Source organism: Euprymna scolopes, chromosome 46, assembly GCF_053919585.1.
Source record: "Euprymna scolopes isolate OS-2025 chromosome 46, ASM5391958v1, whole genome shotgun sequence".
Taxonomy (NCBI): Eukaryota; Metazoa; Mollusca; class Cephalopoda; order Sepiida; family Sepiolidae; genus Euprymna; species Euprymna scolopes.
The window spans coordinates 91,882,581-91,896,501 of record NC_136527.1 but is presented as its reverse complement, the minus strand read 5'-3'; the positions used below and the strand labels follow the sequence as shown (position 1 = coordinate 91,896,501).

Below are 13,921 nucleotides of genomic sequence, written 5' to 3'. Positions count from 1 at the left end.
CGTTTTATAATATCAGCAAGTTAAATCTTTGTTTATTTATCCTGTAATAAAATAGACGTTTTATAATATCAGCTCTGTCTAGTGTTGAGCACTTATTTTAAAGTGTATTTATTAAGTAAAAATCTAAATAAAATGTCTTTATTGCTCTATGTCTCATTGAGCACTCTTATATAACTCTGGTTAAATCTTAATGCTTATTTATCCTGTAATAAAATAGACGTTTTATAATATCAGCTCTGCCTAGTGTTGAGCACTTATTTAAAATGTAATTAATCAGTAAAAATCTAAATAAAATGTCTTTATTGCTCTATGTCTTATTGAGCACTCTTATATAACTCTTGTTAAATCTTAATGTTTACTTAGCCTGTAATAAAATAAACGTTTTATAATATCAGCTCTGTCTAGTGTTGAGCACTTATTTAAAGTGTAATTATTAAGTAAAAATCTAAATAAAATGTCTTTATTGCTCTATGTCTTATTGAGCACTCTTATATAACTCTGGTTAAATCTTAATATTTATTTAGCCTGTAATAAATAAACGTTTTATAATATCAGCTCTGTCTTGAGCACATTTTAAAAATGTAATTATTAAGTAAAAATCTTAATAAATGTCTTTATGTCTCATTGAGCACTCTTAATTAACTCTGATAAATCTTAATATTTATATCTCTTGTAATAAAATAAACGTTTTATAATATCAGCTCTGTCTAGTGTTGAGCAGTTATTTAAAGTGTAATTATTAACTAAAAATCTAAATAAAATGTCTTTATTGCTCTATATCTCATTGAGCACTCCTATATAACTCTGGTTCAATATTAATGTGTATTTATCCTGTAATAAAATAAACGTTTTATAATATCAGCTCTGGCTAGTTTTGAGCACTATTTCAAGTGTAATTATTCAGTAAAAATCTAAATAAATTATATAATGCTCGGTCATAGATATTTGAATAAAAGTAACCTGTTATAATATCAGCTCTTTTTTCGAAGCTTTGTATTTAGTTTTGAAAACATTTGTCATTTATAGCAGAGAAATTTCCTGTAAGAGTGCTCAATGTATGAGTTAATTTTTGGAGTTATTTGAAAAATACAAATTTCTGTTATGCGATCCAAAATTTTCTTTGAGACTGCAAAATAGATAAGTACAGCTCTGTAGTGAGTTTTAAAATTGTGTATTGCGAGTATGCTGGAAAAGTAATTACCAGAGTGCTTAATACTGTGGTAGAGTTCTGTGGAAAGATTTGAAAGAATTTTTCTCATTTGTGCTAGACAAATTTACTTTGAGTAAAGCTCTTTCGTACGTTTAAACAATATATATATATATATATATATATATATATATATATATATATATATATATATATATGCCAATGATGCTTGCATGTGCTCCATAGTTTAATATAGCTGTGTAGTAAATTTAACAATTGTGTTGTTTAATTATGCAAGACGATTTTACTTTAAGAGTGCTCAATGCATTTATAGAGCTTTGTAGTAAGATTTGGAAACATTTTGGCAATTATTTTAGACAAATCTACTTTCAGAGTGCTTAATATATTAGTAGAGCTTAATAAAACCTTTGAGAAACAGATATGGCATTTCAACTGCATAAATTTATTTTTACAGAGTTCAATACATTAGTAGAGCTAAATATAGACTTTCAAAAAATATGTATGGCAATTCAGCTACACGAATATACTTTGAGAGTGCTCAATACATTAGTAGACGAAAGCATAAAATTCAGAAAACATGAAGAGCTCTGCAGTATGTTTTAAAAACCTAAATGTCAATACGTAAGTATAGATATACTGTAAGTTTTTAATATATATATATATATATATATATATATATATATATATGTATATATATATGACAAGTATTTGAAACAAGCTTCCTATTTGAGTGCCTAATATATTTGATAGCTCTATGGTAACTTTAAAAAACATATTTCCAAATTATGTTAGACAAATTGTCTTTGAGAGTGCTCATTTTTAAGTAGAGCTCTGTAGAAAATTTTTGAGACATGTTCAGCAATTTAAGTTCATATCAGTTAATAAATAGAGCTGTATAGTGAGTTTTGCAAGCTTATATGTCACTTATCCTAGACAAGTTAACTCTTGTAGCTGTGCAATACATAAGTAGAGTTCTGCATTAGTTTTGGGGGTATGGTTCTCACTGTATTAGGGCAATAACTTGGACACATTATACTCTGGACAAATCCATTGAGGACAACCAAAGGTACCCTGTTTTTTTCCACTCTGTTGAATAAGACTCATCCGTCTGTGTTCACTCTTGGGACATTAAAACAAAAAAGGTGAAGAATTAAAAAAAAAACGAATGCAAAAATGTAAATGTCTTTGCAAGTCATTCATTTTCATAACACAAAAATATCTGTAAGAAATTGATAAAAGAATGCACAAACAATAAAATACAACTTTCCTGTCTTGGAATCTAAAATCAGTAGAAACTTCCCCTACTGAAATTCCCGCACACCTCAAAAAAAAAGAAAAGAATCCTTCCTAATGCAATACTTTTCAAGCAATTACAGTGTCAGACTTGGTACTGCAATGCTCTGTAAACTGAAAAAATATGTATAAAAAAAATTGTTAAGCAAAATTGATTCATGTTAACACCTCTCCCAACACCACAGATTAACTACAAAAATACTTGATAAAGCAAAACACAATTACAAATGTGTATGAAAAAAATAAAAATAAAAAAATAAAAAAAATCAACCAAGCAATGGATCATGATTTTCTGGTGTTTGATGGAATGTGAGTAGGCATACAGCCTGGATAATTTTCAAAGGTAAGTGATGATATTCATTATTATTGTCTTTTTGGATTAGTTCAGATATATCTCATAACTATAATTGTTTTATGTATATATTTATATGTCTAGATGTTATGTGTGCTATTTGCATGTTCCCTTTAGAAAAGAAAATCTACAAGTGTATTCTGATGTAAAATTAACCAGTAAAACCAATGCTTGTGTTTCTGATACACCAACTATTTCTTATTATCATATAAGTTGAATCATGAAATTTATCTCCCTTGCCTGTCTCTCTTTATACCTCTGTATTTATCTAGATCTGTCTATCTCTCTCTTCTTATTCTTTATCCCTATTAGCCGTCTTGCCAACCCCTATGTGCGAACTTATAAATTTAAACATGTCTAGATTGATAAGCTTCTCATTTACCGGTACCTAACTCCCGTTTTGAAGTTAGAAGTTTTAACTTAAATACACGTTGATGTGTCAAGGTAACAGCAGGCATCGATCGGGCACTTCCAGACGCCAACCTACACAGTGCAGAGAAAGAACAGAAAAGAAACTAAGTCCCGATGTGCCTAGCAGATCAGAAGGCATTTTGCTACGCCTACATGCACCCAACATGGAAGTAGGCGTCGATCGGGCACTTCCAGACACTTACTTACACTGTTTTGATCTTGGAAATTTTCAATTGAATACACGTTGACTTGACTTGGTCTATAGGATTCTCATTTACCTATACCTACGTCCCCTCTTGTTTGGACTTAGAAATTTTCAATTGAATACACGTTGACTTGACTTGGTCTATAGGATTCTCATTTACCTATACCTACGTCCCCTCTTGTTTGGACTTAGAAATTTTCAATTGAATACACGTTGACTTGCATTGGTCTATAGGATTCTCATTTACCTATACCTACGTCCCCTCTTGTTTGGACTTAGAAATTTTCAATTGAATACACGTTGACTTGACTTGGTCTATAGGATTCTCATTTACCTATACCTACGTCCCCTCTTGTTTGGAGTTAGAAATTTTCAATTGAATACACGGTGAGATGACTTGGTCTATAGGATTCTCATTTACCTATACCTTCGTCCCCTCTTGTTTGGACTTAGAAATTTTCAATTGAATACACGTTGACTTGACTTGGTCTATAGGATTCTCATTTACCTATACCTACGTCCCCTCTTGTTTGGACTTAGAAATTTTCAATTGAATACACGTTGACTTGACTTGGTCTATAGGATTCTCATTTACCTATACCTACGTCCCCTCTTGTTTGGACTTAGAAATTTTCAATTGAATACACGTTGACTTGCATTGGTCTATAGGATTCTCATTTACCTATACCTACGTCCCCACTTGTTTGAACTTAGAAATTTTCAATTGAATTCACGTTGAGATGACTTGGTCTATAGGATTCTCATTTACCTATATCTACGTCCCCTCTTGTTTGGACTTAGAAATTTTCAATTGAATTCACGTTGAGATGACTTGGTCTATAGGATTCTCATTTACCTATATCTACGTCCCCTCTTGTTTGGACTTAGAAATTTTCAATTAAATACACGTTGAGATGACTTGGTCTATAGGATTCTCATTTACCTATACCTTCGTCCCCTCTTGTTTGGACTTAGAAATTTTCAATTGAATACGCGTTGATTTGACTTGGTCTATAGGATTCTCATTTACCTATACCTACGTCCCCTCTTGTTTGGACTTAGAAATTTTCAATTGAATACGCGTTGATTTGACTTGGTCTATAGGATTCTCATTTACCTATACCTTCGTCCCCTCTTGTTTGGACTTAGAAATTTTCAATTGAATACACGTTGAGATGACTTAGTCTATAGGATTCTCATTTACCTATACCAACGTCCCATCTTGTTTGGACTTAGAAATTTTCAATTGAATTCACGTTGAGATGACTTGGTCTATAGGATTCTCATTTACCTATACCTTCGTCCCCTCTTGTTTGGACTTAGAAATTTTCAATTGAATACGCGTTGATTTGACTTGGTCTATAGGATTCTCATTTACCTATACCAACGTCCCATCTTGTTTGGACTTAGAAATTTTCAATTGAATACACGTTGAGATGACTTGGTCTATAGGATTCTCATTTACCTATATCTACGTCCCCTCTTGTTTGGACTTAGAAATTTTCAATTGAATACAACCTGAATGACTTGGTCTATAGGATTCTCATTTACCTATACCAACGTCCCCTCTTGTTTGGACTTAGAAATTTTCAATTGAATACAACCTGAATGCCTTGGTCTATAGGATTCTCATTTACCTATACCTACGTCCCCTCTTGTTTGGACTTAGAAATTTTCAATTGAATACACGTTGAGATGACTTGGTCTATAGGATTCTCATTTACCTATACCTACGTCCCCTCTTGTTTGGACTTAGAAATTTTCAATTGAATACACGTTGAGATGACTTGGTCTATAGGATTCTCATTTACCTATACCTACGTCCCCTCTTGTTTGGACTTAGAAATTTTCAATTGAATTCACGTTGAGATGACTTGGTCTATAGGATTCTCATTTACCTATATCCACATCCCCTCTTGTTTGGACTTAGAAATTTTCAATTGAATACAACCTGAATGACTTGGTCTATAGGATTCTCATTTACCTATACCTTCGTCCCCTCTTGTTTGGACTTAGAAATTTTCAATTGAATACAACCTGAATGCCTTGGTCTATAGGATTCTCATTTACCTATACCTACGTCCCCTCTTGTTTGGACTTAGAAATTTTCAATTGAATACACGTTGAGATGACTTGGTCTATAGGATTCTCATTTACCTATACCTACGTCCCCTCTTGTTTGGACTTAGAAATTTTCAATTGAATACACGTTGAGATGACTTGGTCTATAGGATTCTCATTTACCTATACCTACGTCCCCTCTTGTTTGGACTTAGAAATTTTCAATTGAATACACGTTGAGATGACTTGGTCTATAGGATTCTCATTTACCTATACCTACGTCCCCTCTTGTTTGGACTTAGAAATTTTCAATTGAATACACGTTGAGATGACTTGGTCTATAGGATTCTCATTTACCTATACCTACGTCCCCTCTTGTTTGGACTTAGAAATTTTCAATTGAATACAACCTGAATAACTTGGTCTATAGGATTCTCATTTACCTATACCTATGTCCCCTCTTGTTTGGACTTAGAAATTTTCAATTGAATACAACCTGAATGACTTGGTCTATAGGATTCTCATTTACCTATACCTACATCCCCTCTTGTTTGGACTTAGAAATTTTCAATTGAATACAATCTGAGATCCCTTGGTCTACAGGCTTCTCATCTACCTACGTCCCTTCTTGTTTTGACTTTGAAATTTTCAATTGAATACACGCTGAGATGACTTGGTCTATAGGATTCTCATCTTCCTATACCTACGTCCCCTCTTGTTTGGACTTATAAATTTTCATTTGAATACAATCTGAGATGCCTTGGTCTATAGGATTCTCATCTACCTATACCTTCGTCCCCTCTTGTTTGGACTTAGATGTGAAACTCTCTTTTTTACTCTACAAGAGGGAGTGGCTAGTGGTAGATGCACCAGCTCAGATGTGGCAACAATACTCCATGCATGAGTGAATAGTTGCTTTGGAGAGATACACGATTGTCTCAGGTGTGAGTAGTTTTGTAACACGATAGAGGGAACTCGCCTCCCCCGCCATTATGAAAAAAAATGTCATGAATCACAGGAAGATAACTCAGCAATAATTCATTGCGACTAAATTTGTTATAGTGTTGACAAATTCCCATTAAGCGTGGTCCTGGCTATGATCTTAAACGGTATCTGATGGTGAGGCTCCAGCTTGGGTTTTTTTTTAGTTTCGAGCCACCCTTTAATTGCCATTCCTCCCAGGTCCGCTCTGACCCGGAGTGGTAGTACCTGTTAGGGTCCCAACTATGGGTTAAATAGAAACCAACTTGAAAAAAAAAACAAATATATTCTATTAAGAAATTGTTCTTCAAAATCACTGGATTCAGCATTAAATAACCTGAAAAGGGTTGATATGCCGTAACACAAAAACTAACCTATTAAGTGCTTAAAAATAATTTTTTTTTATAAAACTGAAACCACTTCATCAATTTATGTGATTTTTGGAATATGACATTTTTGTTTCATGACTGGTAGATACATCAGATGTTTTTTATTAAATTGGTTGAATTCTAAATCCAAACTTTTTTTTTCCAAACAAGACATATTACCACTTGAATGTAAAAGATAACTATTTTTTATGATTAAAAAAAAACGAAAAGAAAAATAAATAAAACAAACAAAACCAGTTTTTTTGATCGATTTTTTAAATTTAATGTTATTTTATTTTACACTGCAAAAGCTGTTCAAAATTTAGCATCTTTTTGGGGTATTTTTTATTTTAATTCAATTCTTAAATTATTTTTTCCCCTCTTCAAGATTCTTTTTTTTTCCTGGATGTGAGGATCTCATATTTTAAAAGACAAAAATTCTTTGTAATTAATTAAAATTTTTTTTTTTTAGCTTAAATAGCCTGGCAAGGGTTAAGGAGAGGGAGGAAAAAAAGTCTTTATTCATAACATCATTTAAAATTTAAATAAAAAAAGGGAAAAAAGCGCTCTTTTATCTCCAAGAGTTGCCTCCCTTGTTCTTTAAAAAAAAGTGTGTGTGAATCTGGTTATTTCATACTCTAAACCCCCCCCCATCTCTCCCTAAAAGTAAAGGTGATAACTATATGCTCTGGCATCTAAGAGAATTTATTTACCTGTAGACATTATTACATATTTCCGTCTCCCATCATAATTAGCATAAATTCTAAAAAAAATTACGAAAAATGATCTTGTAGAAGATGTGCTAGATGCATGTTAAGCAAAAATAAATAATTCACAATTGCGTTCATATATTCATTGTTTAAAAATAGCAAACCCTTAATTTAAGTCAAGAGAGATAAATCAGTTTGTCAAACTGAATTGGTTGCACAACTCTTCTACATTAAAACATACGATAGAACTCAATAATTTGATAAATAATGTTTTTTTGTTTGTAATTATTTTTCTACTGAATCATTTTTGGCGGGAATGTATACTAATGATTTCACTTGAAATGAGTTGATTTAAAAGTTCACCAATCTACACAAGCACCTAAGAGTGTAAGCTGACAATAAGTTTTAGATAAGAAGAGGCATTGCGTGAGATTGTTTCTACCTGGAATAAATATATATATATATATATATATGTCATCTACATGCAGTACTGTTTCACTGTATCACAGCCCACCAGTGTGGCTAGACTAGCAGCTAAATAAAGAATAATAAAAACTTTATATATTTCTGTGGAGATGTTTTTTCAATTATATTTCACCTTTTATTTATATCAATCCTTTAATTCTTAAAGCTCAATGTAACTACAGAGCATACGACAAATAAATGACAAAGGCCTATATTTCAAATTTCAAGTTGTCCATAAATAAATTGTAAGATGGTCAACATCGTGAAATTTGGCATATAGGCCTTTGTCATTTATTTGTCATATGCTCTGTAGTTACATTGAGCTTAAAAAATTAATGGATAATATATGTATATTTAAAGAATTTTGTAAGTTTTATCTTTGAATATTTCTAAACTTGTATAGAAGAAGAAATACAATTGGGTTGTCGTAGGTGAAGGTTTGGAAGGCAGAACATTCCCTCTTTCACTTCTTCTTCAAATATTTTGACGTATATCTGATGACGTGAGATTCCATGTAAATTATTATCGTATGGCCATACAATGCCGATAAATTTTGTTACGGTTTTAAAATAAATTGTGACTTTTTTTAACTCCCCCTCCCCTTCATTATTTTTTCTTTTTTTTACCAATGACAAAAATGGACACTATTTTTGCTTTGAGGTTGATGCGATGCCAGGCCATTATTTGGTATTGTCTTGGACATGCTTGTGAAATTTTATTGATAACTACAAAAAAAAATGTACTATCAATAATAATTAAAAGAAAATATTGGAGTATTTAAAAAAAAAAATTTTTGAGTATTTTTTTTAAAAAATGAAAGGCCTGTATATATTGTTGTCGGACTATTGGAGATTTCACTTTTCTCGACAAAAACAAAAAAAAACTTTCAAGAATATTTTCCAAGAGGAAAAGAACAGAAAAAAAGCCCAGACACAAACGAAGATGTTGTTAGCCTCGAACCCCCTTTCCCTCCCAACTCCATTCTCTTTACTTTTTTTTGCCTTATTTTGTTTTTATGTATCGTTTATAGAAATCAAATTACACACACACTCAAGTATACACGGGCAGACACGCACACACAGCCAGCCGCAATCTCATCCTGGAAGTCGTCTCGGCTCGTTGGCCTCTCGCTAACTCGGAGAGTTTTTTGAGGGCGATCCATTCTCGTTGCTGCTGCTGCTCCATTTGAACTGCGCCATAATGGGGTCGTCGAGTGACCCCTGGTTGCTCATGCTCTGGAGCTGACCCTTCCGACTGTTGACGTCGCCTCTGAGAAAACGTTCCACTTTGTCGACGCAGGCGTCCTGATAGTCATGGATCCACCTGGAAAAAGATAACGGAGAAAAAAATGAAATCAAAATTGGAAACAAGTTGACCAGATTTTATGAATTTTTGAGATGAGGATTTTTTGGACTAACGTTCTCATCTTGATTGGCATTGTACAACGTTTCAGTTTATGCAAGATGAGATTTAAAAAAAAAAATATTTTACATGGAAATCGCCATTTGTCAAGACCCAGAAGCAACTCGGGGATAAGGGTTATTGTGTGTACAGTAATCAATGGGGTTGTGTTGTAGTATTGGTTTTTATCAAGGCCCAGAGGCCACTTGAGGATATGGGTTAATGTGAAAGATCCTTCTTAAGCAGCCCCTAGGAATCTTTCAAACCATTTCAGTTGGTGTTGATAAATGGTCTACATTTTTAATGAGTGTATATATATATATATATATATATATATATATATATATATAAAATTGTCTGTCAGACACTTAAAGTCCATGAGCCCAAAAATGACTTCCATCACCACAGGACCATTTTAATAGACAAATGCCTGTATCTATACACAGATGATGTTACAAAGTCTTAGCTTTGTACGACAGCTAAGTCTCTCTCTTGGTTCAAAATGTTGAGATCCAGAAACAAGTTAAACTGCAGACCAGCTTAATGCGAGTACTGGTCTCCTGCTTTATGGTTTTTTAAATCAGAGATTTGCTTCTCCTAGAAAGCTTGCCTTCACCACGGCTTACAGGGCCCTCTCAACCCCAACACACACATACATACACACAAACACACACCGTGCTAGTTGGCCGTTGACCCCCAAAAAGGGTTCATTCGCTCTTTGGAAGGTCTTGTTTTTAATCCTTCAGGGAGACTAGCCACTCTATACACATACATACATACATACCGGACATAAGAACAACTCACCTGACTCCATTAAAGAAGGTAATTGAACGGATGTCTTCCGGAAGTTTTTCACTGGGAGGCCAGTCAAAATTATCCATTATTGGAATTATATTGCATTTATGCTCTAGAGCTGCTGCAATTTCCTGTTTTGATGAAAAAAAGAAAATTATTATATACAATTAGAGTTTGTGCTAAATGAAACAGATTTACATTTAGAGAACACTAGCAGGGGTACCCGGTGTTGCCCGAGCCATAAGAAACGTTGATGCGTTGGAACACATCTAATAAAAGAAAAAATTGTGTATGCTTTCAGCGTCCTAAATTCACGTACAGCAAATATTCATAAAATCATTAATTTGGATTTCAAAAGTTTTAGCGAGACGTGCAAAAACACACAGAGACGACTTTCCTTTATATAATAGACTAGCCTGAGTGCCCGGGTGTTTGGAGGTGTGTGCTAAGTAAAAACAGAACACAAAAAGTGGTAGTAGGCAGGTAGGCGTGAACCCGTACCATGAAGGAGGAAAAGAGCGTGAAAAAAAATGCTGTTGCGTCCATCGTAAACCAGAAGTGGCAAAGCTTTAAATTAAGGCTAGTCAATTGAAAAGTGATGACTTTCGAAAATATCCGAAAAAAAAAAATCTGCTAAATAGACATACAGAAAACAATTTTGGACAAATATGGTAAAATAGTCCCAAAAATGGAGTGTTTTTATTAGCCCTAAAAGAGCCCCTGGGGCACACCCAAGAGTTATTGCGAAGTATAGACAAACAAAATTATATAGAAATCAGTTAGTTACAACTTTTCAGAAAGTTTTATAAAATCCAAGGCATCATTTTTTTTTTATAAGCACAAAAGTGTAAGAAAGGCACCCCTAGGGGGACAACTGGAGTTTTCCCGAAAAATTCGTTTTGTTACTTTTTTTTTTAACTCATATCATGTTTAATGTTTGTGCAAAATTTCAAAAAATTCCAAGGCGTATTTAATGAGAAAAATGTGGATGGACGAACGAAACGACGGATAAAGGTGAATTTTCTGCATATGTCTATTTAGCAGTTTTGCATGGTGTTGAACTAAAATTTACATATGTTAAGGCCTTGGGGAGTGGGGCAAAATGATGGACTTGTCATTTCTTTTTTTTTTGCATGATGCAGAACTCAAATTTACATATGTTAAAGCCTAAAACTGCACCGTTTGATCATTTTCACCAGGATTTGACGTCCCCTGGGGACTTTTGGGGCTAAATCGGGGGGGGGGGAGAATTCTGAACTTAGTCATTTTTTTTATGCCTCGTTCACTGTGCACTCACGGGGGACCACGCATGCTTCACTTGTTTTTTTTTTGTTTGTTTTTTTCTTAATGCGCAATCCTCTGAAAAAATATTTTGATCAACAATTGCTAATAATAATTTCGTGAATACCTAATCATTCCCTTCCTCCAAATAATAATAACAACCATAACAAACAACAAAAAAAAACTGCGCAAACGTTGTCTTACCTTGTGTACCCAATCTTTGCGATCATTATCATCAACGCAACGGTCCAGTGCCTGCGGTGTGAGAACCAAAATAAAGTTTCGTGCCTTCTGCACGCTCTTCAGTAAGCCGACATCAAACTTGCCCGCACGCAACCGCTCAATGTCAAGGAATACGGAAAAGCCACGCAACTGGAGATGTACTTTGAGTAAACTACACAAAGATAAAAAGATAAAAAAAATATTTTTATTTTTTTTTACAAAGGAGTCCCTGCTTATCAAGACCCATAGCCCACTCGAGGGTAAGGGTTAATGAGTGTACGATAAGTTAATGGTATTATGTAATCGTCGGGAGAGACAAAGTAATTCAGTTATTGGTCTATCTATCTAATTGTCTATCTATCCAATTGTCTATCTAATTGTCTATCTACCTACTTATCTATCTATCTAATTGTCTATCTACCTACTTATCTATCTATCTAATTGTCTATCTACCTACTTATCTATCTATCTAATTGTCTATCTATCTAATTGTCTATCTATCTAATTGTCTATCTATCCAGCAAAGTAAACAATAGATTCGTGGGAAACAAGGAGTTGAGAGAGATGCAGGTGCAGAAAGGTGGAACACATGCATCAAATCTGTTGCCAATGTTGCTGACAAAATCATGGGATCCTTCTACTGCTCCAGCAAATATCTTACTGCTGATGCAATTCTCTACCTGTATAAAAGCCAAGTACGTTCAAGGACGGAGTACTGCTGTCACATCTGGGCAGGAGCTGCTAGAAAGACCTTACTTATCCTGCCTTTTGACAGAGCTCAAAATAGACTTCGTAACCTAGTGGGGAATGCCCTTTTCTCTTTTCTGCAGCCTCTTTCCCACAGAAGAGACGTTGTGAGCCTGTCTCTGCTTTATCCTTATTTTCATTGCAAGTGTTCGTCTGAACTCCGATCTATGGCCCCCCTCACCAAATTTCACGAAAAACGCTCGTCTAGCTGAAAACACTATCAATAATTTCCCCCCCTCTTTATCTGTGCCTAAACCATCCATCCATCCGTCTACCTATCTATCCATCCATCCATCCATCTATCTCTCCATCCATCTGTCCAATTGTCTATCCATCTCATCCATATCAGATTTATAAAAACATCGAAGAAGGTGTTTTCATCCGCACATGTTCCAACGAGAAACTGTTCAACCTTGCAAGACTGAAGGCCAAGACCAAAACCAAACTCAGTTGCAAAGGATAGTTGATAGCTTCTCTCAAACAATCAAGAAGATTGGCCTACAAATCAACATAAAGACAGAAATGACTAACACAGTGAAATAACTGTAATTTGTCTAATAAGATTGGCTTCAAATTTTGACATCTGCCATTTGAAGGCTAGTATTCTATAAAAATCATGATTTTTTTTTATTATCTGTTAGTGTTTAGGTAAAAATTGAATTAAAAACAAAATTTGATTTTAAGAGTTACTTCCCCTTGTAGCTTAAAACATTGTAAACTTAATAGAAGGGTTCTTGTTATATTCGCATGAACAAAATGTGTTTATCTGTAAATGTTCTTATTCACTTGCCTTGCCTCCCCACGAGGGCAAAGTTAGCCACAAGGTTGGTTTTTAATGTGGCGAAAATCCAACTCCACAAAAAATGGGGCACTCTGGATAGAAACAAAAATAAAATTTGCCTCAGTCTAGAAGGCTTTCTCTCCTCCACGGACCGAGGACAGAAAAAATCGTTAAACATTTTGTACATTTATCTTTTTTTTTTTTCGATTTAATAAAGCACGTAACAATGGACGAAAAGGAGTGTGACAGTGTACCTTGCTAACTGAGAACCATTTGATCGTCTGTAGCTGATAAAAACATCTATTTTTTTTATTCGTCGTGCGTCACCACCACCACTGCCGTTATCATCCATCAGGGAACACATGCCGCTCTGTGGGAAGGCTAGCACTGCGGAAGAGAAATGACGCATTTATAAAAAAAAAGGAAATTTTGGAAGGTTTTTAAAAAGAAAAAGAAATTATTGGCCAAGTGTAAATTCCATACATCATCACATTGCAAACACATACCTGATAGACATTTTTCTTTTATCGCTTAAAATTGTTAAGGTGCCAAAAAAAAGGGTCAAAATTGGAAAAAAAAATCGTTAAACATTTTGTACATTCATTTTTGCAAGTCATCATCTACCCTTGGGAGAAGGATAGACGGCGCCAGTACCTCGTCGTACATACGACGCCTCGCCT

At 34.2% G+C, this 13,921-nt stretch overlaps 1 protein-coding gene across 1 annotated transcript in view; it reads right to left on the bottom strand.

Annotated features, from left to right (window-relative positions):
* Window positions 1-8,996: 8,996 nt before the first annotated feature.
* Window positions 8,997-13,921, bottom strand: part of LOC145271082 (NAD(+) hydrolase sarm1-like) — a 15,288-nt gene continuing 10,363 nt past the window's right edge. Inside the window, exons 4-7 of the mRNA XM_080126626.1 lie at window positions 13,496-13,628; window positions 11,696-11,885; window positions 10,220-10,341; window positions 8,997-9,337 (exon numbers count right to left, since the gene is read on the bottom strand). Coding sequence (XP_079982752.1) covers window positions 9,145-9,337; window positions 10,220-10,341; window positions 11,696-11,885; window positions 13,496-13,628 — 638 coding nt within the window. The 3' untranslated portion in view covers window positions 8,997-9,144. The remainder of the gene's footprint in view (window positions 9,338-10,219; window positions 10,342-11,695; window positions 11,886-13,495; window positions 13,629-13,921) is intronic.